At 46.0% G+C, this 27,690-nt stretch overlaps 1 protein-coding gene across 2 annotated transcripts in view; it reads right to left on the reverse strand.

Moving 5' to 3' along the window:
* The window catches only part of dok6 (docking protein 6), a 517,340-nt gene that overhangs the window by 107,877 nt on the left and 381,773 nt on the right, over positions 1-27,690 (reverse strand). For both annotated transcript variants that reach the window (XM_069920396.1, XM_069920395.1), the window contains one exon: positions 15,837-15,956. In XM_069920396.1, the coding sequence (XP_069776497.1) occupies positions 15,837-15,956 (120 nt within the window). The remainder of the gene's footprint in view (positions 1-15,836; positions 15,957-27,690) is intronic.

The following is a 27,690-nucleotide window of genomic DNA, read 5'->3' on the forward strand; positions in this document are numbered from 1 at the left end:
TACCCAGTCCTCAAGTTTTCCATCTAAAATACATTACCTCACATTTATCTGGATTGAACTCCACTTTTCCACCCAACTCTGCATCCTGTCTATATCCTTTTGGAGTCTATGACTACCTTTAATACTATTCACAACTCCTTCAACCTTCATATCATCTGCAAACTTACTGACCCATCCTTCAACATTTTCAACTAATTCATTTGTAAAAATCACTAAGAGCAGGGGTCCCAGAACATTTCCTGTAGAACTACACTAATCACTGACTGTAGAGCTCGTCGAAAGAACCAAAGACTTGTTGATCCAAACCAAGGCTTTTATTAGCAAAAGACCGGAGCTCTTCACAGGTGGCCGACCAGTCCGGAATGATCCGACCTGGCTAGGGACACAACCCTTTAAGGCCCAAACAATAGGTGTGGCTTAGCTCTCAGCCAATCGCTGTAAGCACAGTCTAGATACAGTAACTATATACACTATGTACATTGGTGATAGATCTGTACTATCACATTCACCCCTTCTTGGAGAATTGACCCGGGGAAAAAAAAAAACAAAAACGAGGGAGAGAATGAAAAGGGGTAGGTCAAGGACTGTAGCGGTCAGGGGGTCTGACCATCCGGCGTGACCGCCGTGGTGCCGGGATTGGGGTCGCTGGAGTGGTGTCACCAGCGGGCTCATCGGGTGCGACTGCTCCGTCGCTCAATTCCCCAGTCGTTTTGTCGGCAGGGTGGCCCGAGTCATTGGGGTGCTGTTGGTCCTTCTGTTGCGGCACGGGGCCTGGAGCATAAGGAGTTGGGGGGTTTGCTGGGTCTACCGCGTCCTGAGCTAGGTCCCGCACCGAAACAGTGTCCTCCCGCCCGTCTGGGAACTCCACGTATGCGTAATGTGGGTTCGCGTGGAGTAGAGTCACTCGGTCGACCAAGGGGTCATTCTTTGAGTGCCGGACGTGGCGTCGCAAAAGGACGGGGCCAGGGACGGTGAGCCATGCCGGTACAGTGGTTCCCGATTCGGATTTCCTCGGGAAAAGGAACATCCTTTCGTGGGGGGTGGCATTTGTTGCAGTACATAGGAGGGAGCGGATGGAGTGTAAGGCACTAGTGAGAACCTCCTGCCAGTGAGAGGTGGGGAGACCTTTAGACCGGAGAGCCAGTGTAACCGCTCTCCATATGGTGGCATTCTCCCTCTCGACCTGGCCATTACCGCGTGGGTTATAGCTCGTGGTCCTGCTTGAAGCAATGCCACACTCCAGAAGGTACTGTTGCAGCTCTGAACTCATGAATGAGGACCCCCTATCACTGTGGATGGAATTGGGGTACCCGAAGATGGTGAAAATACTGTGAAGGGCCTGTATCACTGAGGTGGCAGTGGTGTCTGGGCAGGCCACAGCGAATGGGAAGCGGGAGTATTCGTCGATGGCCGTAAGGATGTAGGTATTACGGTTGGTCGACGGTAGGGGTCCCTTAAAGTCTACGCTAAGACGCTCGAAGGGGCGGGTGGCTTTGATGACGTGGGAGTTATCCGGACGGAAGAAGTGGGGCTTGCATTCGGCGCACACCGAACAGGCTCGGGTCATGGAGCGGATCTCCTCAATTGTGTAGGGTAAGTTGCGCGCCTTGACAAAGTGAGCAAACCTAGTGACCCCTGGATGACAGAGCGCCTCATGGAGTTTCCGTAGTCTGTCCATCTGTATGCTGGCGCACGTCCCCCTGGAGAGCGCGTCAGGCGGGTCGTTGAGCTTACCAGGCCGGTACAGGATGTCATAGTTAAAGGTGGAGAGTTCGATTCTCCATCTGGCGATTTTGTCGTTTTTTATCTTACCACGCTGGGTGTTGCTGAACATGAAGGAGACCGCGCGTTGATCAGTCAACAGTGTAAAGCGCCTCCCAGCGAGGTAATGTCTCCAACGACGTACCGCTTCAACTATGGCCTGGGCCTCCTTCTCGATCGAGGAGTGTCTACTCTCCGGACCCTGGAGGGTTCTGGAGAAGAAGGCTACAGGCCGACCGGCCTGGTTCAAGGTGGCTGCCAGGGCGAAGTCGGATGCATCGCTCTCGACTTGAAACGGGACAGACTCATCGATCGCGTGCAGCGTCGCAGCAGCGATGTCAGATTTGATTCGATCGAAAGCCGCTGTGGCTTCGGTCGAGAGGGGAAAAGAGGTGGTCTTGATAAGAGGACGTGCCTTGTCGGCGTAGTTTGGAACCCATTGTGCGTAATAAGAGAAAAGGCCCAGGCAGCGTTTGAGAGCTTTCTGGGTATGTGGGGGGGGTAAGTCCATTAAGGGACGCATGCGGTCAGGATCTGGCATGACTATCCCGTTTTCCACCACACAACCTAGAATAGCGAGTCGTGTGGTCCGGAAAACACACTTGTCCAAATTGTAAGTCAGGTTTAGCTGACGGGCAGTTTGAAGAAATTTGTCTAGGTTGGCGTCATGGTCCTGCATGTCGTGGCCGCAGATGGTGATATTGTCCAGATACGGGAAGGTAGCGGTTAGCCCGTTCTGGTCCACCATCCTGTCCATTTCCCGCTGGAAGACCGCGACACCATTTGTGACCCCGAATGGTACCCTGAGAAATTGATATAGCCGCCCATTCGCTTCAAAGGCCGTGAATGGTCGGTCCTCGCAGCGGATCGGGAGCTGGTGGTAGGCCGAACGTAGGTCAATAGTGGAGAAAATGCGGTACTGGGCGATCTGGTTCACCACATCCGTGATGCGTGGCAGGGGGTACGCATCCAGGAGTGTGAAGCGGTTAATGGTCTGGCTGTAGTCGACCACCATCCGTAGTTTTTCCCCATTCTTGACAACCACCACCTGGGCTCTCCAGGGGCTTGAACTGGGTTCGATGATGCCCTCATCCAGCAATCTACGCACCTCACTCCTAATGAATTGCCTGTTTTCGTAACTATATTGCCGACTTTTGGTGGCCACAGGCTTCCAGCCAGGGGTGAGGTTTGCGAAGAGTGCTGGCGGGGCAATCCGGAGTGTGGAAAGGCCGCAGGATTGGCCCCGGGGCACGGGGGCGGGTTGCTCGGGTGCTTCGGGAGTGGGGCGATGGCGATGGCAGACCGAGAGGGGGGCGTGGGGTCCCCCAAAGTGTAGGGACACCGTTTGGAACTGACACTGGAAGTCTAATCCCAGCAACACTGGGGCGCACAATTGGGGAAGGACGAATAATTTAAAGTGGGTGACCGTCACGCCCTGTACTTCCAGCGTGGCGATGCAATACCCCTTTATCCCAGTCGAGTGCGACCTCGTCGCTAATGAGATCCTCTGGGTAGTGGGGATAATGTCAAGTCCCCAATGGAGGGCCAGATCTGGCTGGATAAAACTGTCAGTTGACCCAGAGTCAAATAAGCAATTGGTGTAGTGTCCATGCACTTTAATCAGTTCCATTGCTCTGGTGAGGGGATGAGAGCATTGCTGGTTTAATGTTATTGAAGCAGTTGACAGGCGAGTTTTGCGCGATGACGTCACGCAACGGGATGACGTCACGCAACGGGATGACGTAATCAACGCTCGAGGAGCAGGTTGGAGAACCTCCCGGAAGTGCTGTTGTGGCGGGTGAATGGTAAGTAGTGGGGTTTGTAGTTGCTCGTGATCGGTGGTCGGGCCCTGGCGGTCGTCAGCGATGGACGCTAGGGTGAGCACCTGGTTGGCCGCGGGGGTGGCTGCGGCGGCGGTAGCGTCGGCCCCGGGGGTGTCTGTGGCGGCAGCAGCAGCGGCGGTAGCGTCGGCCCCGGGGGTGTCCGTGGCGGCGGCAGCAGCGGCTGTAGCGTCGGCCCCGGAGGTGTCCGTGGCGGCGGCAGCAGCGGCGGTAGCGTCGGCCCCGGAGGTGTCCGTGGCGGCGGCAGCAGCGGCGGTAGCGTCGGCCCCGGGGGTGTCTGTGGCGGCGGCGGCAGCAGCGGTAGCGTCGGCCCCGGGGGTGTCCGTGGCGGCGGCAGCAGCGTCGGCCCCGGGGGTGTCCGTGGCGGCGGCAGCAGCGGCGGTAGCGTCGGCCCCGGGGGTGTCCGTGGCGGTGGCAGCAGCGGCGGTAGCGTCGGCCCCGGGGGTGACTGTGGCGGCGGCAGCAGCGGCGGGCGAGAGGCAGGCCATCACCATGGTTGCGACGGTGGGTTGCCCCTTCCGGGTTCGGCGTCTCCGTGACGTCAGGCGTTGCCGTGCAGGGGAGCCCTCGCTCTCATTGGACGAGAGCTCTGGGGAAGAAGAGTTTGAATGGGATAGTGGCGGTTGGGCTTCACACGAGGCACTGTGTTTGCTGGCGGCCATTTTAGACCTACAGACTGCAGCAAAGTGGCCGTTTTTAAGGCACTTCTGGCACCTGGCTTTTCTTGCTGGGCACTGGGATCTGCTGTGCTTGTTCCTCCCGCAGAAATAACATTTCGGGTTCGCACGGGGCAGGGTAGCAGCAGCCGACAGGCCGTCAGGGGTAGGGTAGAAGGGCACTTTACTCACATCAGAACGAGGGGTCCAGTCCCTAGAGAGCTCGGTGGACTTTAAGGCTGCATCCTCCATTGTGATTGCAATCCGGGCCACGTCCTCTAGTTTTTCTACCCCTTGTTCGAGCAAACGCAGCCTCACTTTGTTCGATTGGAGCCCAGCCACATAGGCATCCCGGACGAGGTCGCTAGTGATCTCGGCAGCAGTTTTGTCCACACAGTTACAGTCCTTGCCCAATGCCTTTAGTACTTGTAAATATGCCCTGCTGGACTCACCGGGCTGTTGTTTCCTCGACGCAAGCATGAGCCGGGCATGAACTCTGTTCACCGGTTGATCATACAGTCCTTTCAGTACCTTTATGGCTGCGGTGTAAGTGGTCTCATCCTGGATGTTCTCGTAGACTCTCAAGGACACCATAGACAGCAATGCTGTTAGACGCTGGTTATCCTCCTCCACCTGAATGAATCTCAGGAAGTTTTCAAAGTTCAGCAGCCAGAACTTAAAGGCTTTGAAGGCTGTAGCTGACTGTGGGTCGATATCAAGTTTTTCTGGCCGAGTTAAACGCTCCATCCCTTTCAAAAAAAAAATTCCTTTTGCTAATAAAATTGTAGAGCTCGTCGAAAGAACCAAAGACTTGTTGATCCAAACCAAGGCTTTTATTAGCAAAAGACCGGAGCTCTTCACAGGTGGCCGACCAGTCCGGAATGATCCGACCTGGCTAGGGACACAACCCTTTAAGGCCCAAACAATAGGTGTGGCTTAGCTCTCAGCCAATCGCTGTAAGCACAGTCTAGATACAGTAACTATATACACTATGTACATTGGTGATAGATCTGTACTATCACACTGACCGCCAGGCAGAATATTTTCCATCCACTCCTACTATTCTGCTTTCCATAGGCAAGCCAATTTTGAATCCACACAGTGAAGCTTCCATGGATCCCATGACTCATGACTTTCTAAACAAGTCTCTAACGGGTGCACCTTGCCAAATGCCTTACTAAAATCCATATACACCACATCTACCGTCCTTGCTTCAACAAATTATTTTGTGTCCTCCTCAAAAGACTCAATTAAGCTCATGTCTTTCCCCTCACAAAACCATGCTGAGAAGATTGTACTTCTCCAAATGCTCACAATCCTGTCCTGAAAAATCTTCTCTAATAGTTTGCACACTGCTAACGTAAGACTCACTGGTCAATAATTCCCAAGATTCTCCCTATTAGCCTTTTTTTTAAACAAGGGGACCACATTCGCCATTCTCCAATCCTCCAACTCCTCACCTGTGGCCAAGGATGATGCAGAAATCATACATAGCCAATGCCCCAGCAATCTCTTCTCTCCTTTCCCATAGCAACCTGTGGAATATATTGTGGGCATCAGTCTTCACTCCATTAAGAACATTTCCAAGAGACAGTTTCTCAAGAAAGCAGCCTCTATCATCAGGGACCCCCATCACCCAGGCATGCCCTCTTCACACTGTTGCTAGGAGGTACAGGAGCCTGAAGACGAACACCCAATGGAACAGAAAATGCTTCTTTCCCTTTGCCATCAGAGTTTTGAATGGACAATGAACCATGGACACTACCTCACTTTCATTTCTTTTGAACCAATTTATTTATATGTTTTTAAAAGTAATTTATCATAATTTTGCACCTGTAATGCTTCTGCAAATCAATGAATTCCGTGACATGTTCATTACGATTAAATTCTGATTCTGTCCAAACCATCAGCAACATGAGCTCCAGAGCCAAACCTCTGACATGAACAGGAAGCCTTCAGCCCCCTCAGGAGCCCTTCCTGCCCTCAGCACCCTCTCACTTCCCAGTTTCAATGCCCTGCGCCAGTCCGCTGCTCCTCCGGAGTCTGAAACCCTTCGAGGCCGCCGCCTTCACAGGCGCCGCCATCTTGGGCCCAGACCCTGCGGTCACAGGTTTTTAAAATAAAGCACCATCGACTCCTTCAACAGGCTGTTTAAGCCTGTACGGAGCCATCAGTGGTCGGACTCTGTGGGGGGAATGCTGTGTTTCCCTACCCACTTACCCCGGGTCCGCACCATTACAGCACCTCTGGCAGTGCCGCCATTTATTTTCGGTCGAGAGAGAGGGTAAATTTAGTTGAATTGGGTAATGCACATAGTTTCAAAACTGGAAGGACTGTAGTGCCACGAGGGATCTCATTTAACAGGTGTCTGTAGACTACTGCCTGTCAAGTAAAGACACCGTCCATCGGATTATTGTGACTCCCTGGATGACAGACATCGCAGAGTTGCAATAATTGTTCGACAGCTTTCATGGTCAGCATAATTTTACAGTTTTATGACTCTTTCTTTTTGCCCTGTTAAAGTGGGTAAATTTCTCATGCAGAACGGATCGAGTTTACCTCCATTTGCAGCACAAAGATCGAAAATACTTTTCTGTGTATTGTGCAGGATTTCCAAATGGTTCAGTAGTGGTTTGTTTCCACTGCCAGAGGGACTGTAATGGTGTAGACCCGGGGTGAGTGGGCAGGGAAACACACCTTGCACAAATTGTTTGCTTTTCTGTAAAGTGCTTCTGAATGTGAATGAAAAGGCAATCCACAACTACAATTTTTTTTTGTATTGTACTCAATTAAAAGTTATGACTAAAATGTTACAGCAGTAATAATGGCAAATCCAGAGGTATTCATGGTGATGACACCATCAAACAACAGTAGCTTTGGGATTTAACTGCGTGCAGGGTTCAACACAACAGTACCAAAGCCGCAGTCAGGGATTCAGTGCATCTTTGTCCCAAACATCGACATTAACTTGAAGGTCAGTGAGCCAATTGAACTTGCATTGATTGCCTACCACCTGTGAAGATAACCTCCCATTGCACAAGGTCTGTGGCGATGCTTGGTGTGTTCTGTCTAATATTGCAGGGAGAACCACTGAAAAAGGCCAGTTGATATGCAGAGACTACAAAATGACAGCTGTCACAGAAGTGAATACCCTGCATTCATTTATTCTCATCAGAATGCCTCTCACTTCATTCTTGTGGATTCTAACATGGCATATGCCTTGTTTATTGAACAAACAATTCATATTATATTCTCACAACTCAATCAATGGTCTAGTAGACAAAAAGAAATACACTTTCACACACTGCACATATTTTATTCACTTCTCAGTGAATATTCCTTTATCTTACTACATTGCTTGACATATGGAGATTTTAATGATCTCACCAGGACATCACGAAGTATATCCACACCTTTTAAACATCACCAAGAACTGAATGAATCTGTCTTGAATAGGTATAATTTAATTGTTAGAAACAAAGCAATATAGGAGCAGGAATAAGCCATTTAGCTACTGCATGCAACAAGATGATGGATTATTCGATCTTTTAAAAAAAAATCCCTTCCCTTTTTGTGTCTTGGAATTTACCTAACTCCTTTCTAAAGATATTCAGTGACTTGGTCACCACATCCATCTCTGAAAGAGAATTCCTCAGGTTCACCACCCTTAGAATGAAGGTAATTTCCCTAATTTCAATTCTAAGTAACTTGCCCATATCCTGAGATCACAGCCCTTAATGCATATCTACTCGTCTGGGAAATAATCCTCCCTGCCTCCAGTGGGTACATCCAAATCAGAATCTTGAATGCCTCATTGAAATCCCCCCTCTTTTTTCTTCACTCTGATGAAGCCCAGTGGACCTATTATTTCCTCATGTGTCAGTTCCATGATTCAGTCTAGCAAATCTTCATTGCACTCTCACTTGGGCATATTTATCCTTTCTTAGAGAAAGACATCAAATTACACCTAGTCTCCAGGTGTAACCTCACTGAAGACCTGTATAATTAAAGTAAGACATTCACACCCGTGCACTCAAAAATCTTGCAATGACCCCACAATGAAATGTGAATTCTTCTTTGCTTGCTGCAACTCTCTGTTTTACACAAGGATATTCAGGACCCTTTATAAATGAGTAAATTCTAATGACTTGGGCAGCAGTCAGCGTAGCGCATTTACAGCACCAGCGATCGGGACTGGGGTTGGAATCCTGCACTGTCTGCAAGGAGTTTGTGCGTTTCTCCTCATGTCTGCGTGGGTTTTCCCTGGGGGTTCCAGGTTCCTCCCATCATTCGAAACGTACCCGGTGTGTAGGTTAATTGGGTGTAAATTGGGCAGCAAGGATTCATGGGCTGAAATGGCCTGTAACTGTGCTGCATGGCTAAATTTAAATTTAACAACACCGATTAATTATTATTCTTTTGATTTTACTACCAGAGTGGATCATTTTGTATTATTTCAGGTCAGACTGTATCTGCAGGGCAATTATAATGTTCAGCTGCAGAAATAACTCTCCAGGTTTGATTTTCGGGGTTGCATTCCATTTATTGATCTCACGCCATAACGAAAGGGAGACCCTGACAGAAATATTGCTCCTCCTCTTTACACAGAATAAACATGGCGAGAGCTGGGAGAGGTCAAGGCTCCTGTCTTCTGTTACGCACAACTGTTACCGAAGACCTGGCCTCTCAAGATTTAATAGGTGCTAAAATTAAATAATAAGCAGACAAACAACAAAATAATTGGGTGAGGTGTTGATACGACTGGATGAGCTAGGGTGGGAGAAGGCTTGTGCAACTTCAGCACAGGCAAGTTGCACTGAATGGCTCACCTTTGGGGTGTACAGAGGCAAGCAATAAAGACTGTAACTTTGCAAGATGATGGATCTGCAGAGGAAAAGGAGATGTTTTGGTCCAAAGCAGCAAAAGAACAGAGGATCAAATAGCCTGGGCCTCTGAAGAACAGTCTTGAAGATCTGCCAGAAAACGTCTGGATTTATTTATTTATTTAATTTAGACAAACAGCACAGAAACAGGCCATTTTGGCCCACAAGCCCGTGCCGCCCAATTTACACCCAATCACCTACAACCCACATCCCTTTTGAGAAGTGGGAGGCAACTGGAGCCACTGGAGAAAACACATGCCGACACAGGTACCAACTCCTTACAGAGAGCGTGGGATTCGAACTCTGGTCCCGATCGGTGGCTCTGTAAAAAGCGCTGTGCTAAGTGCTAAGCTAACAGTGCTGCTCCTAGATTTAAACAAGAAAATCTGCAGACAGACGTGATGATTAGTTTACACAAAATGCTGGAGAAACTCAGTAAGTCACGCAATGTTCTTTATGCCTTGAAGATAATGAACGTTTCCCATCTGAGCCCTTCATCAAGGTAGGAGAAAAATGTAGGCAGGTGCCTGAATGGTGGGAGGAGGAGCATTGTTCCACAGGCAAGAGATCATAAGAGAAAAAAAAAACCTGAGGTGATGAGGGAGGGGAGAGGTCGCTGATTGGAGTGGGAAGCGGTGGAGGGCTGGAGGAAAGGAGACACAGGGATGGGAAGAGAGGGAGGCCGGGCAGTGGCCTCATGGAAACTGATGTTAATCTCATCCAGATGGAGAGTGTCCAGACTGAGTATTAGATGTTGTTCCTCCAATTTACAGGGGGCCTTGGCTTGGGAGTGCACGAGGCCATTGACTGAAAGGACACCACAGGAGTGGGACGCGGGACTGAAATGCTTGGCCACTGGGAGATCCCGGCCATTTCTGCGGACAGAGTGAAGGTGCTCAGCGAAAGGATCTCCAAGCCTGAGTCCAGTCTCTCTGATGCAGGAAAGACCAGAGTGGGAGGACCAGACGTAGGAGATGATCCCGGCGGATTCACAAGTGAAGGGTTGGTTCACTTAGAAGGGCTGTTTGGGGCCCCCAAATGGTGGTGAGGGAGGAGAGGATTTGCAAGTGGAGCATTTCCTGATATGTCTTCTAGGTCGTCAACTCACAGCAGCTGGGAGCTCACAGATATGATTGACTCAGTGACCATTAAAGCCTTCCAGGGGCAGAGGGCAGGGGATGTAAATGGTCTATGATGTATTTGAAATGCTTGAACATAGCCAGGTTTTTAAGCTTGACTTGATCAAGGTTTTTGTTGCATGTGAAAATAGCTTCTGATTACAGCACTTTAATCAATGAAGCCGACCTTTCATTGACTTGTATTCCTGCATCATCTTCCCATTGTTGACGCAGCATTATCAATTTACCGCAGATCCTTCGAAAAGTTCTAAATGATTCCAAAGCAGCTGGTGGGCTCCCCTGCGTATCCTGCGTGTGCAAGATAAGTGGGTCTTAGGGTTTGAACTTCCCGTGCTGGCATGTCTCCTTTTGCAGCTCCAATCTCAGGAAAGGATTCTTAAAGGGTCATAAGGGTCATGACACATTCTTTCAGGTTGAGTGGATCTTTGGCAAGGGGCAAGCTCGTGCTAGAGCATTGGGGGGAGTGGGGGGGGAAATGTGCAGAATATTTACAGGTTTCAGAGGAACCTGTATAAATAAATGAAGAAAACACACACACAAGGCAGCCCTGCTGTGCACAGAGGCGAACTGCCAGGGTGATGCTGAATGTCTACACTTTAGGACCTTGGCACTGCATCTCTGCCCCTTCCAGGGGCATTTATCAGATGGAAGATTTTCCCCCATGATGGTTGACTTCTGCCAGGTAGCAGTGAGCAATAAAGAGTCATACATGATACATCTTGACAAAAACAGCCTGCAAAGATCCTGATACAAGACATCTAGGAGTGGAGGGTAACCCTGACCTTGAGAGAAGTTTTCATCTACTTCCTGAGGTTTGTCTGTGTCACATTCACTCAATAAACATAAACCTGTATTTTCTTCCAACTCTTCATTACATTGACATCAACGTGCAGCACAGCAATAAACAATAGGAATTTGTTTCCGGTAGAAAATCAGTATGTGAAATATAAATAAAACAACTGCATATATGAAAAGCTCAAATCAAAAGTGATAAAGCTAGAAAAACTCAGCAAATAGAGCCTGTTGTATGTGGATCGCAGAGGATTCCGTGACCTACCTGTTTGGAACACTGTGGATTGTGGACGATCATGTGACCTTCCAGTCTGGAAACCTAGTCAAAAGTTGCATCACCTGCCAATCAAGGTTTGGCTTTGCTCACCCATTAGTGCACTCTTTACTGTTGGCTCATTCGAATGATTCAGTGTCATCATTGCCCAGTTCAGAACAACGTAAACTCTAACCAGTGCAGCAGTTTCCTCTCTCTCTCTCTCTCCGCCATGAATATCACTCCATGCCAGTAGACATCACTGGAGGAGTTGTGGTTAAGGTGTCCACAAAACTAAGTTGAGCTACAGTACTGGTATAGATCAGTGCTTTCAGGGAGCTTCACCCCCGTTGGTATAAGGAATCGGGAGTGTGTTTGAAAGTCCCCGTAGGTGAGTGTGTGCATGTAGGGAGAGTGTGGTAGGGTGAGGAACCACTGGTGCCCGATGTACCTGCTTACGCCGCTGTAGCTTTTGTCTTGTACTGTGTGGAAGATAGGCGGCCACCAGTATCGGAGTTCAACCTGGATCCGTTGTGAATGCCTGTATAGCTATTAAGTAGTGAGAGTGATTAAGTACTGTTTGGCATCTTCCCGTATTTGATTCCCGTGTGTACAATAAGGTTGCCTTTGATTGTGACATTCGCATCCAGATTCATCTCTCTATGAACCCACTGAACCTCATACTATTTCCAACACAACAGAGCCTCCGTGCAAAGAAAAGCAGTCAAATGTTTCTGCTCTGTGCCCCTTTGTTGTTCTGAAGGATCTGGGACTTTAAATGTTGACTGTTTCTCTTCTCACTCATGCTGCTTGATAGTTTCTTTTTTGACCTACAGCACGGTGAGCAGTCCTTCTGGCCCACGAGCCCATGCTGTCCAAATACATCAAATAACCTACAACCCCTGTGCATTTTTCAAGGAAACCAGAGCACCGGAGGAAAGCCACGCAAACGCGAGGAGAACGTACAAAGTCCTTACAGACAGTGCCACATCCAAACCCGGGTCGCTGTGGCTGTAACAGCGTTGCCCTGACGTGACGCTCACTGTTCCTGATGAGATTTTCCTAGAACTTTCTCTTTTGAGCCATGTGAAATACCCTGCCTAATATTCATTGAAGACAAGCATGTCCAACTGTGTCTGACTACCCGTTTTACTCTCCCTGTGGAGTGGAATATAGGAGGAAGAGGCTCAATAAATTTCTATCTCATTACATGAGATGGCTTTGATATTCTTATTAAATTTCTATCTCATTACACGAGATGGTTTGATATTCTCACAAAGTAACAAGCTTTACTTTGTTAACCCTGGATTCAAATTCCTATTGCCAGTTGCCCTCAGCAGACTTCTGATGTGGAGAGGTTGGGTACAATCTTCGAACAGTGGAAGGCTGGATACCATCAGACCAGCAGTTTGAAATAACATTTAAGCTCATTACTACACAAAAGTAAAGTCAAATGCTGGAAGAAAATGTGCTTTGCGCTGAAAGCCGAGGTGATAGGGGATGTTCTGACACGCAAAGAATGAGAGCTGCAACCAAAGACAAATTCCTGATCCATTGAATTAAATAATTTATTTTTGCATATATTGAGATACGGCAAAAAAAGAGGTTTGTATTGCGCAGTATCCAGCCAAGTCAATTCATACAGTCAGTAGTTCAATAATAAATGAAGTGTACAAAGTAGTGTTATAATAAGTCAATTAGTGCAGGGTTGAGAGAAGAGTACAAAATCAGAGTAGTGCCAAAGTATTACTGCATTGGACATTTAAGGCAACAGAAGTGGGAATGTTTGATTTATATTTATTGAGTGGAGGTCAGGGAGACCCAGGCCAACTACAAGCTGAGTTAATCTGGTCTATTTTAAATGACCAGAATGGATATAATTGACAAAATAGCCTCCCACTTCATTACAAAATCCAATAATCATGTGGTTTTCACATTGTCTTGGATTTGCCAATTGCAAAAGAGTGAAATGTTTGCACTAGATGAACAACATGAGGAGAAATGATGGACATGATCACCAAGGTGAATTTGCCAATTATGTCTTTCATTTCCCCATACATTAAAACTGTTCAAGTAGAATGAGGATGAATTTTTGGTTGAGATAAATGACAATGTTTATTCTAATAGTACTCCAGTTTGGGTTTTTTTAAAAATTCCACCAGTAAGACCCATAAGACAGGAGCAGAAATAGGCTATTCAGCCCATCATATCTTCCTTGCCCTTCAATCATGAGTTGATCCATTCTCCAACTCAGCCCTACTCCCTGGCCTTCTCCCCTTAGATTCTTGATTAGCCAGGACAACAATCAATCTCTGCCTTAAACATACCCAATGACTTGACTTTCACACTGGCCTGTGGCCACAAAATTCCACAGATTCACCACCCTCTGGCTGGATAAATTCTTACGTGTCTCTGTTCTAAGTTGGCGTACTTCAATCCTGAATTTGTACCCTCTTCTCCTGGACTCTCCCACTATGGTAAACAACCTTTCTATATTTACTCTGTCCATACCTTTCAATATTCAAAACGTTTCAAGGAGATTCCCAGTCAATCTCTGAAATTCCAATGAGTACAGGCCAAGAGCTGTTAAAAGCTTTTCATATGATAAATCCTTCATTCCTGGCATTATCTTTGTGAACCTCCTCAGAACCCTCTCTAATGTCAGCACATTCTTTCTTAAATGAGGAGCTCAAAACATCTCACAATATTCCAAAGTGCGTTCTCACCAATGCCTTATGAATGAATGCAAGCATTTCATTTGCCTTCTTCTCCAATGACCTTCATGATATCCTGCATGAGATCTCCCAGTCTGCATTTGAGAAATTTTAATTTTCTCCCCATTTAGAAAATAGTTTGCCAGCTTATTTCTTCGATCAATGTTCATGACTTTGCATTTTCCAATATTATATTTCATTTTCCACTTCGCTTCCCATTCTCTTAACCCATCCAAGTCTTTCTGCAGCCTCAACACTACCTGCTTCTCCAGCTATCTTCATATCATCTGCAAACGTGGCCACAAAGCCATTCATACCATAATCTAAATCATTGATGTACAACATAAAAAGAAGCGGTCCCAACACCAACCCCTGTGAACACCACTAGCCCTGGCAACCAACAAGAGTATGGTCTTTGTATTCCGACTCTCTGTTTCCTGCCAATCAGTCAATGCTCTACCCATGCTAGTATACTATGGGCTCTTACCTTGTTAAATAGCATCATGAGTGGCACCTTGTCTAAATCTAAACACACAACATCCATGCCTCTCCCTCATTTAGCTTGAGTGCCACTTCTTCAAAGAATTCCATTAGGTTTTTCCAAGTATGATTTTCCCTTAAGGAAACCATCCTGGCTTGGGCTACCTTGTCACGTGCTTCCAAGTACTTCATAACCACATCCTTGACAATCGACCCCAACATTTTCCAACCAGTCTGTAATTTCCTTTCTGCAGCTCCCCTTCCTTTTTGAAGGGTGGATAACATGTGTGATTTACCAGTCCTCCTGAAGGATTTGATTCCTGAAAGATCATTACCAATACCTCCACAATCTTTACTGCCACTTCATTCTATACCTGAGGATGCAATCCATCTAGTCCAGGAGACTTGTCTACGCTTAGGCCATTGAGCTTTCTGAGCATCTTCTTCCTTGTAACAGTTACTGCACTTACTTTCCTTCCTAATACCCTTGAACATCCGGCACACTGCTAATGTCTTCCAGACTGGAGACCAATACAAAATAATAATTTAGCTGCTCTGCCATCTCCTTGTCACCCATTATCATTTCTCCAGCACTATTTTCATGTGGTCCTACACCTACTCTCACCTCTTTTTTAACTTGTTTTGGACATATTTTCCTTAACATCAGGAATCCCTTCTCCAAAGTGGTGAGTATAAACGTTCACCCTGCCAATCTAGCACAGTTGGTTGAAGAGATGGAGTTTGGATGTGTCACATGTGTCAGTGAGATGGAAGGACAGAGTTTTTTATTTATTCACTTTTGGGATCTGGGTTTGCTATAATTTATTGCTCATCGTTGATTTCCCTAGAGAAGATCAAGCTAAACAACCTTAAACTGTCTGGTGAAGGTGTTCTCACATTGTTGTTAGCTGCGGAGCTTGGTCCTAGTGGCAATGAAAGAAAGGTATATTTCCAGGTATGGATTATGTTGCCCTTGTTCTTGGGCAGGTTGGGGGTGGGGTTAAAGGGCACAACATTTTAAAGGTACTGTCAGAGTAGCCTGGGCAAGCAGTGGTGATGTCTTTTGTAGTTGATACACACTGTAGCTAATGTGCACTGGGAACCTCAAAGTTTCTTCCAAGGATCCAAAATGAATTAAATTGACACTAAAACTACCATCAGCAGTTCCCCTCTCAGTGATGAAACTTGGTTAAGGAGATTGTGATAAGCTCCAGTACTTTGCGAACAGATGGTAATTTTAGCAAATATACTAGGATGTAAAACACTCTGTGACTCTACTGATCCAGTGCAGAAAGTGAGGTAACATATTAAACCTACCATTTTGTTCCCTCTGAACACCAGCTGCCAGAAGGTCAGGCTCCCCGAAGCTGATATCATTGAGTCTGGATCCTAAGCACTCAACAGAGAGAAGCTTACACCATTCTTCTGCCTCCAACTCTGTGAAAAAGCACACGGTAAATTGTAAGACCATTATACTTTACAGCTCTTCACAGCATTTGGTTTTCTACTAAACCTACTAAAGCGGTGAAACACGTCTGTAACTTGTGGTATTTATAACTAACTACGCAACTTAATATATAACCTACTATTGGATCTAAAGTTTGTGTGGATTAATTTCTATCAAGTGTGTGTTCCAGTTTACCTGAGATTTTTAAAGCAGATGTTTGAACAATGTTTCAAATAGTTCATAGTTAAAGAAATATCTTCATTAAAACCACAGTTGTAATATATTTCAAGTTATTATTATTAAGTATAACCAAACAAAACAACATTCTCTGGTCCTCGGTACAAAAACATGCAAACACACAAACAGACAAATTATATATATTATGTTATCCACTAACAACCCTTTTAATTATGTTTGGGACTAAAGGGTTTTTGTTGGCACTAACACAGGAACAGCAATGGAAAATTCAACAGACAATGGCAAATTCAAAATAATAGCTTTTATTAAATTATTAATAACATAACATTTCTGACTTAACTCTAAACTTAATCCTACTATGCATAAATGCAAATCTATGCATGTGCATGTATAATTCAAAGTCCCACTCTGAAAAGTCAGTCTTTAAAGGTTCAGCATCATTTTAGTCTTGCTTGAAGGTCTTAAATAATTATAAAGCACTTCTAAACTTTAAGTCTTCAGGCCTTTTTACTCACAATTATGTTTACCACATGAAGAATCTGCCCTCTTCTCAAAGACAGCAAATGTGACTGTTTTCTTCCACAATGAAGTCACAAATCACAAGGCATAAATTAAATGGCCAAACACAGAAAGAGACCTAGTGGAATTCTGTCCTCTTTTCCAAAGAGACAGCAAAGTGGTCTTCATTAATTCAATAGCCCCTGATTCTGAGTTCTCTTTCTTCCAGGAGTAACACACAATAAATAGCATCAATTCTGGTTATTGTAACTCGACTCTGTCTTTCACAGTGTTTCAACCCCTGTATGTCACAGGGTTTTGACTTCTGTGAACTCCAAGCTGAACGGTTCAAAAATTGAACTCAGAATGTCTGAATTCATCAATATATTTCTCCAAATCATGTGACTGTTATATGATGGATGAGGTGAGTACAAATTCTTGGAAAGTATGTTACCATCCGTTTTATTTCTACCAAAACTCAATTCCTTTTTCAAAATCATGACAACCTTTGACCATATCTCTGTTCAAAAAGTTTAAGTGGCTTTCAGTAACAGAATGGCTTCCTTGGCAGTTCTTGAATAATTAAGACCCACTTGAAATCCATTAGCTCTATCTGTCCAAGACACGTTGACTCCGAGAATGATTTCTCTTCTCTGAAAGCAATGATTCTCTATAAATGTATTGTGACCTGTGTGTGACCCTGTACCAACTCACAGCTAACTCTATAATTTACTCGACTAAGAGATTTTTATAAAAGAAATGTAGTTTAACATTAAATTAAAGGTTAACATCCGGCCTCGGTCGAGTGAGGCAGGCGGAGGACCCGGTCCGGGCAGAGAGTTGGAGGTGGCAGCCCCAGTCCGGGCACAGGGAGAGCAGCAGCGGCCCCGGCCCCGGTCCGGGCGAAGGGTAGGCGGCGGCGGCGGCCCCGATCCGGGCAGGAGCAAGGGGGAGACGGCGGCCCCGGCCTCGGTCGAGTGGGGCAGGCGGAGGCCCCGATCCGGGCAGAGAGTGGGAGGCGGCGGCCCCAGTCCAGGCACAGGGTGAGCTGCGGCGGCCTTGGCCCCGGTCCGGGCAGTATGGACCGACCTAGGAGGGGTGGCAGGTCTGGTAAGAAACCTGCATAGGAGAAGGCCACTCCGATATAAAACCTACGACCCAAGGACCTCGCTGCCACGTCCCAGCTTGCTTGGCCACGGCACACGAACCATGGGTGTAAAGGGTGGGGCCAGTAGTGCGCGCACTGCACTCCACCTAAAAGCTCCTTTGCGCAGGCCCGAGGACAGGTCCACGTCCTCCCCCTCCACGTCCTCCCACTCCACGTCCTCCCCCTCCACGTCCTCCCCCTCAAAAGATGCTCACAAACTCAAGCTAGCATGCTGGAACATCAGAACCATGCTAGACAAGGCTGACAGCCACCGACCTGAACGTCGGTCTGCCCTCATTGCACATGAACTCCTCAGACTTGACATCGACATAGCCGCTCTCAGTGAAGTCCGCCTGGCAGATGTAGGCAGCCTCCAAGAACGCGGCGCGGGCTACACACTCTACTGGTCTGGCAAGCCCTCGGATGAACGACGCCTATCTGGTGTAGGCTTCATGGTCAAGAGCTTCATTGCCTCCAAACTCGAAAACCTTCCGACAGGCCTCTCGGACCGAATCATGTCCATGCGACTCCCCCTTCAAAACAAGCGTCACATCACCCTCATCAGTGTCTATGCTCCAACCCTCCAGGCGGAACCAGCAGAAAAGGACAAGTTCTACACCGACCTGCGCAACCTCATCCAACGCACCCCTACAGCCGTTGTCATCCTGGGCGACTTCAACGCTCGTGTCGGCAAAGACTCAGAAACCTGGCCAGGAATCCTGGGCAAGCATGGCGTCGGCAAGTGCAACGATAATGGGCGCCTCCTGTTGGAGCTCTGCGCAGAACAGCGGCTTGTCATTACAAACACCCTTTTTCAGCAGAGGGACAGCCTTAAGACCACCTGGATGCATCCCAGATCCAAACACTGGCACCTCCTGGACTACATCCTGGTGCGAGAAAGTGACAAACGAGATGTGCTCCACACCAGGGTCATGCCTAGTGCGGAATGCCACACTGACCACCGGCTGGTTCGCTGCAAGCTCAACCTTCACTTCAAGCCAAAGCCCAGGAACAATAAAGCCCCCAGAAAGAGGTTCAATGTTGGAAACCTGCAGTCAGACGAAGCGAGAGGAAACTTCCAGGCAAACCTCAAAGCAAAGCTTGACGATGCAACCCGCCTCATGGACCCGTCCCCTGAAACCCTCTGGGATCACTTGAAGACTACCATACTGCAATCCACTGAAGAGGTACTGGGCTTCTCCTCCAGGAAAAACAAGGACTGGTTTGACGAAAACAGCCAGGAAATCCAGGAGCTGCTGGCAAAGAAGCGAGCTGCCCACCAGGCTCACCTTACAAAGCCGTCCTGTCCAGAGAAGAAACAAGCCTTCCGTCGCGCATGCAGCCATCTTCAGCGCAAACTCCGGGAGATCCAAAATTAGTGGTGGACTAGCCTCGCCAAACGAACCCAGCTCAGCGCGGACATTGGCGACTTCAGGGGTTTGTACGAGGTTCTAAAGGCTGTGTACGACCCCTCACCCCAAGTCCAAAGCCCGCTGCGCAGCTCAGACGGCAAAGTCCTCCTCAGCGACAAGATTTCCATCCTCAACCGATGGTCAGAACACTTCCAATCTCTTTTCAGTGCCAACCGCTCAGTCCAAGATTCCGCCCTGCTCCAGCTCCCTCAACAGCCCCTAAGGCTAGAGCTGGATGAGGTTCTCACCCTGGATGAGACATATAAGGCAATCGAACAACAGAAAAGTGGCAAAGCAGCAGGTATGGATGGAATCCCCCCAGAGGTCTGGAAGGTTAGCGGCAAAACTCTGCATGCCAAACTGCATGAGTTTTTCAAGCTTTGTTGGGACCAAGGAAAACTGCCTCAGGATCTTCGTGATGCCACCATCATCACCCTGTACAAAAACAAAGGCGAGAAATCAGACTGCTCAAACTACAGGGGAATCACGTTGCTCTCCATTGCAGGCAAAATCTTCGCTAGGATTCTACTAAATAGAATAATACCTAGTGTCGCCGAGAATATTCTCCCAGAATCACAGTGCGGCTTTCGCGCAAACAGAGGAACTACTGACATGGTCTTTGCCCTCAGACAGCTCCAAGAAAAGTGCAGAGAACAAAACAAAGGACTCTACATCACCTTTGTTGACCTCACCAAAGCCTTCGACACCGTGAGAAGGAAAGAGCTTTGGCAAATACTAGAGCGCATCGGATGTCCCCCAAAGTTCCTCAACATGATTATCCAACTGCACGAAAACCAACAAGGTCGGGTCAGATACAGCAATGAGCTCTCTGAACCCTTCTCCATTAACAATGGCGTGAAGCAAGGCTGCATTCTCGCACCAACCCTCTTTTCAATCTTCTTCAGCATGATGCTGAACCAAGCCATGAAAGACCCCAACAATGAAGACGCTGTTTACATCAGGTACCGCACGGATGGCAGTCTCTTCAATCTGAGGCGCCTGCAAGCTCACACCAAGACACAAGAGAAACTTGTCCGTGAACTACTCTTTGCAGACGATACCGCTTTAGTTGCCCATTCAGAGCCAGCTCTTCAGCGCTTGACGTCCTGCTTTGCGGAAACTGCCAAAATGTTTGGCCTGGAAGTCAGCCTGAAGAAAACTGAGGTCCTCCATCAGCCAGCTCCCCACCATGACTACCAGCCCCCCCACATCTCCATCGGGCACACAAAACTCAAAACGGTCAACCAGTTTACCTATCTCGGCTGCACCATTTCATCAGATGCAAGGATCGACAATGAGATAGACAACAGACTCGTCAAGGCAAATAGCACCTTTGGAAGACTACACAAAAGAGTCTGGAAAAACAACCAACTGAAAAACCTCACAAAGATAAGCGTATACAGAGCCGTTGTCATACCCACACTCCTGTTCGGCTCCGAATCATGGGTCCTCTACCGGCACCACCTACCGCTCCTAGAACGCTTCCACCAGCGTTGTCTCCGCTCCATCCTCAACATCCATTGGAGCGTTTTCATCCCTAACGTCGAAGTACTCGAGATGGCAGAGGTCGACAGCATCGAGTCCACGCTGCTGAATATCCAGCTGCGCTGGATGGGTCACGTCTCCAGAATGGAGGACCATCGCCTTCCCAAGATCGTGTTATATGGCGAGCTCTCCACTGGCCACCGTGACAGAGGTGCACCAAAGAAAAGGTACAAGGACTGCCTAAAGAAATCTCTTGGTGCCTGCCACATTGACCACCGCCAGTGGGCTGATATCGCCTCAAACCGTGCATCTTGGCGCCTCACAGTTTGGCGGGCAGCAACCTCCTTTGAAGAAGACCACAGAGCCCACCTCACTGACAAAAAGCAAAGGAGGAAAAACCCAACACCCAACCCCAACCAACCAATTTTCCCCTGCAACCGCTGCAACCGTGTCTGCCTGTCCCGCATCGGACTTGTCAGCCACAAACGAGCCTGCAGCTGACGTGGACTTTTTACCCCCTCCATAAATCTTCGTCCGCGAAGCCAAGCCAAAGAAGAAAGGTTAGCATAAATCTGTTACAATCCAGTATGTATATATATATTTATATTAAAATAAATGAATATTATTTAATTAAATAGTAGTCTTGGATGGTTAGTGAGAGCAATTCATTTAGTCATTCAGCATTTTCTCTGCCCATGGGAAGAAGCTGTTTCACAACCAGATGGTGCTGGCTCTGATATTCCTGTATCTCTTTCCCGATGGGAGTAGCTGGAAGATATGATCCCTTTAATTCTTATTTTATTATTCAATTTATACTTATTTTTGAACAATATTGTACAGTATGTACTTATACACTATATAGTATAATGTAGTATTTAGTGTAAAATAGTTATTTTCAACAATTTGTAATTATATTTGAAGAATTAATACTTATTGAATAGTATATACATAGCGTAATGTAGTAAGTATATAGCAGAGGTTCTCAACCTTGTTCTTCCCACTCACATACCACTTTGAGTAATCCCTATCCCATCAGTGTTCCGTGATTAGTAAGGGATTGCTTAAGATTGTATGTAAGTGGGATGTAAAAGTTTGAAAACCACTGTTTTAATCGTGCCTTGTTGACTTGTTATGTGCATGGCTTCAGGACTCCAAAGGAAATGGGCCAATGACAATTTTTCTCAAGCAAGGTATTTCAGTAACAATTGGGTCTAGAGCAGTGATTCTCAACCTTCCCTTCCCACTCATATTCCACCTTAAGCAATCCCTTACAAATCACAGAGGACTTATAGCACAGGGATTACTTAAAGTGTTGTGTGAGTGGAAAGAAAAAGGTTGAGAACCACTGGTATATACTGTAAAAATAAACTATATTTATTTTTGAACAATTTATCCTTATTTTTACTCAAATTAGAGGGCTCCTGCAATATTACAATCCACCTCATACAGGGTTACAGTTTTAACATATTGGAGGTTCAGCAACATATTTCACAATCAGAATCTATTGTCATGAACATGTCACGAAATTTGTCGTTTTGCAGCAGTTTCACAGAGCAAACATTTATATAAACCTCCTTACAAAATAAATAATAATTGTGCATGAAAAGTAAGGCAGTATCTGTGGTTCATCTTTAGCACATCTGTGTGCTCGTCTTTAGGCTCCTACACCGTTTTCCTCGATGGTAGCAGACTGAGGAGGGCAATGGCCTGTGTGGTGGGGGTCTTTGAGGATGGAGGCTGCTCTCTTAAGACTCCACCTCTTGTAGATGTCCTCGATGGAGTGAAAACTGGTGCCTGTGATGTCGCAAGCCAAGTTAACAACCCTCTGGAGATTTTTCTTGTCCTGAGCATTGGCGCCTCCATCCCAGACAGTGATGTAACCAGCCAGAATGCTCTCCATGGTTCATGGTGAACAATGCTGCTTGTCAAGAGTGATCCTATCCCTTTGATGCAACCAATGTGGCCTTCTTGCAATAAAGGCACAAAAGAGTGGCACAAAGAGCTGGAAATATACTCCATTCTCACTCAAAGCTGGCCACAACCCTCTGGAAGGGAAAGGGAGCTCAATTCCCATCCACATTAATGACATTGAGGTGGAAATAGTTGACAGCTTCAGGTTTTTTGGCATAAATCACTGCAGCGACCTGCCCTGGTCCAACCATGTCAACGAGTTGGCCAAGTCTGGCAGAGCATCTACTTCCTCATAAGCATGAGAAAATTTGGCATGTCCCCTGCGGCCCTCAACAACTTTTATAGATACACCATCGATCATATTCTTCAAGGGTATTTTACTGCATGGTACAAAAACTGCTCTACCTGAGTCTGCAAGAAAGTGAAGAGAATGGTGAATACAGCTCTGGCCATCTCACTCCCTCCCCTCCGTGGACTCCATCTCTTTTCTTGCTGCCTTGGAAAATCATCAATCATGTTAAAGAAGTGATTTTCAAACTTTTGCTTTCCAACCACATCCCACCTTTAAGTAATCCTTACTAATCACCAATCAGCTTTGACAAAAGGATAACTTAACATGGAATATGAGTTTCAAAAAAGGTTTCCAACCCCTGCTCAAACCCAGTGGTTCTCAACCTTTTTTTTTCCACTCACATCCCACTTTAAGTATTTCCTATGCCATCAGTGCTCTGCAATTAGTAAGGGATTGCTTATGGTGGGAAGTGGGTGGAAAGAAAAAGTTTGAAAACCACTGTTTTAATCGTACCTCATTGACTTGTTATGTGCACGGTTTCATAACTCCAAAGGAAATGGGCCAATGACAATTTTTCCCAAGCAAAATATTTCAGTAACAATTGGGTCTAGAGCAGTGATTCTCATCCTTCCCTTCCCACCTTAAGCAACTCCTTACTAATCACAGAGCACTGATGGCCTAGGAATTACTTAAGGAGGTGTGTGAATGGAAGCACTGTATTGAAGGATGATCATACACCCTGGTAATATACTCTTCACCCGCCTTTCGTCAGGATGTGCAATTATATACCCGTCAAATTCATGGGTAATTTCTTCCCTTTCATCAGATTCCTATCCAAGCTTCATACTCAAAGAATAATGTTGTCTTTGCTCTCTCTGCAGCTCTGCACTCTGTACTGTATTTTACTTGCCATTCTTATATAATGGGTTGATTGCTGGATAGCATGCTTAATGAACTTTCTCTCTACCTTGGTTCATGTGACAATGAATTAATGAACTCTTTATAGTTGATCATACTTAGCAACTAGCTTTTGATAAAAAAGTTGGCACAATATTTATTCACTTGTAGTGTCCTTGTCTGCTCTTATGTTATAATTCTATGAAGGTAATAGATGTGTCAATCAAGTGCAAATTTAAAATAGAGGGTGCTCATCAGTATTTCAGGTAGTGACGGGGTGGGTTACCGAACTGAAGCTGCTACATTGCATTTCTGCTGATAGACAATGAAACCGGTTAAAATGGCTTTACACGTGACATATGTCAGTAATGCAAAACAGTCCAGCATTGATGTGGGCCAGAAGAAATTGGAAAGAGCACTGCATTAGCAGAGGCAGGAGGTTCTGCTGGGCTTCCACCTGCAGTTTGTAGTCTGCTTAAGGAATTCTCTCCAACGTAAAGGGCAATTATACATTATCTAAATGGATCGGCTTTTGAGCTTCAGTTTTCAGAATCAGAATCAATTAGCAGTAACATATCACAATATTCATTGTTTTGCAGCAAAATTGCAATTAAATTACATTTTTTAAAAATTAAATAAATTAGTGGAAAAGAAGAGAAACTGAGGTGGTGTCTGTGGTTCATTGTCCTTTCAGAAATCTGATGGTAGAGGGAAGAGGCATTTTCTGCGCCGCTGGGTGTTCGTCTTCAAGCTCTGTACCTCCTTCCTGATGGTGGCAGAGTGAAGAGGGCATGGCCTGGGTGGTGGGGGCCCTTGAGGATAGAGGCTGCCTTTGTAGATGATGCACCATCAATATTCACAAAAGACTGAAGTTGTGAAACAGATAGGCTTTTATTAACTCTAGACTGGAACTGCAGTTAACCTCATTGACTGATCAAGGCAGCATGGAATGGAGAGCATGCAAAGGGCTATGGGCAGGTTCAGTCGCGAGAGGCATGTTCGGCCAGCAGCAGCCAATCATAGCATAACATCTACCACGGTAGATATCGTTAATGGAGTGAAGGCTAGTGCCCATGATGGTGCTTGTTGAATTCATAACTCCCTGTCGACTTTTCTTGTCATGTGCACTGGCACCTCTATACCAGACAGAAAAAGTTAGGGAGGTTTTTTTTAAGTTAGTGTAAGTTTTAAAGAGTGAAAGAAGGTCAGTGAGAGTCAGAAGGTAAAAGGGAAGGTGATAGGTGAGTAAGAGCTAGATTTAAAAAAAAGAGGGAGGGATATGAAAACTTTTCAGGTAGAACGATGGTTGAGTTAGGAAGAAATGTTTTGTTACAGAGTGGAGTTGTGAGAGAGTTGAGTTAGAGAATAAGAGTTAGTGGAAGAAGTTAGAGTTAAAAAAGAAAAGACATAGGGTTAGTATGAGTTGTTAGTGTTTGGGGAGCTACCGAAAGAGTTAGGAAAAATAGTTAAAGTTAAGAGGGGCTAGCAGATTAGTTAGTTAGTAAGAGAATAGATTTTGGGAAAGAGAGGAGAAATATTCTTGCAGGTGGGTTTTCTAGTGTGGTTCTGGTTGGTTTAAACTAGATGTGAAGGGGAAGGGGAACCAGAGTGAAATAATAGACTTGGGGAGAGGATGAAATTGAAGACAGAGAAGTTGTATGTACCATTAATAATCAACGGAGAGCAAGAGTTGGAGATTCTTTTCAATGTATTTATTTTGGGGTACAGAGACAGTATGTTCCTATTAGGATGAAAGGAAAGGTTAAAAGTTTTAGGGAGCCTTGGTTTTCAAGGGTTATTGGAAATATGGTTCAGAAAAAGAGGTGCAAAAAAATTCAAGACAGCATGAAGTAAATGAGGTGTTAGAGGAACATAAAGAATGTAAAAATAATCTTAAGAAGGAAATTAGAAAGGCTAGGAGGAGATATGAGGTTGCTTTGTCAATTAAGGTCAAAATAAATCCAAAGGGTTTCTACAGATATATTAGGAACTAAAGAATAGTGAGGGATAATATTGGTCCCCTAGAGAATGAGAGTGGACCACTATGCCAAAGGAGATGGGGGAGATTTTGATCAGTTCTTTTTCTTCAGTATTTACTAAGGAGAAGGATATTGATCTGTGTAAAGTAAAGAAAATAAGTAGAGAAGTTATGGAAATGATGATAACTAAAGAAGAGGATGTACTGATGCTTTTAAGGAAAATAAAGGCGGATATGTCTCCAGGTTCTGACAAGATATTCCCTAGGACCTTGAGGGAGGTTAGTCTAGAAATATTAGGGGCTTTGAAATGTCATTAGTAATGGGAATGATGACAGAGGATTGGAGGGTAGTTCATGTAGTTCCACTGGTTAAAAAAGGTGCTAGGAGTAAATCTCGTAAGTATAGATCTGCAAGTTTGACGTCAGTGGCAGGTAAGCTAATGGAAAGTATACTTACAGATGGTATATATGAATATTTGGACAGGCAGGGTTTGATTAGACACGAATTTGTGAGGGGAAGATCATGTTTGACAAACCTTAATGAACTTTTTGAGGAGGTTATTAGGAAAGTTGATGAAGGTAAGATAGTGGATGTTGTATATATGGACCTTAGTAAAACCTTTGATAAGGTTCCTTAGAGAAGTTTAGTTAGGAAGGTTCAATCATTACGTATTAACATTGAAGTAGTAAAATAGATTCAACTATGGTTGAATGGGAGATGCTTAAGAGTAGTGGGAGTTAACTGTTTGTCAGATTGGAACCAATGAGCAGTGATGTGCCTCAGGGTTCAGCATGGGGTCCATTACTATTTGTTATATACATTCATGATCTGGATGATGGTGAATTGGATTAGTAAGTATGTGGATGATACTAGGATAGTGAAGAAGGGTTTTAAAATGTGCAGAGGGATTTAGGCCAGTTAGAAGAGTGGACTGAAAGATGGCAGCTGGAGTTTAATACAGATAAGTGTGAGGTGTTCCATTTTGGTAGGGCTAATCAAAATAGGACTTACATGGTGAATGGTAAGGCAATGAAAAGAACAGTAGAATGGAGGGATCTAGGAATAATGGTACATAGTTTCCTGAAGGTGAAGTCACATGGATTGGGTGGTGAGGAAGCTTATGGTACGTTGGCCTTTATAAATCAGAGCATTAAGTATGGAATGGGATGTTATGTTAAAATTGTACAAGGCATTGGTGAGGCCAAACTTTTAGGGTATTCTGTATATTTTGGTCTCCAAAGTATAGGAAAGATATCACAAATTGGGGAGAGTGCAGAGAAGATTTACCAGAATGTTGCTGGGGTTATAGGGTCTAAGTTATAAAGAAAGGTTAAATAAGTTGTGTCTTTTCTTCTTTGGCTTGGCTTCGCGGACGAAGATTTATGGAGGGGGTAAATGTCCACGTCAGCTGCAGGCTCGTTTGTGGCTGACAAGTCCGATGCGGGACAGGCAGACACGGTTGCAGCGGTTGCAGGGGAAAATTGGTTGGTTGGGGTTGGGTGTTGGGTTTTTCCTCCTTTGCCTTTTGTCAGTGAGGTGGGCTCTGCGGTCTTCTTCAAAGGAGGTTGCTGCCCGCCGAACTGTGAGGCGCCAAGATGCACGGTTGGAGGCGATATCAGCCCACTGGCGGTGGTTAATGTGGCAGGCACCAAGAGATTTCTTTAGGCAGTCCTTGTACCTTTTCTTTGGTGCACCTCTGTCACAGTGGCCAGTGGAGAGCTCGCCACATCTTGGGAAGGCGATGGTCCTCCATTCTGGAGACGTGACCCACCCAGTGCAGCTGGATCTTCAGCAGCGTGGACTCGATGCTGTCGACCTCTGCCATCTCGAGTACTTCGACGTTAGGGATGAAAGCGCTCCAATGAATGTTGAGGATGGAGCGGAGACAACGCTGGTGGAAGCGTT

This window comes from Narcine bancroftii, chromosome 2 (assembly GCF_036971445.1).
Source record: "Narcine bancroftii isolate sNarBan1 chromosome 2, sNarBan1.hap1, whole genome shotgun sequence".
Classification (NCBI taxonomy): Eukaryota; Metazoa; Chordata; class Chondrichthyes; order Torpediniformes; family Narcinidae; genus Narcine; species Narcine bancroftii.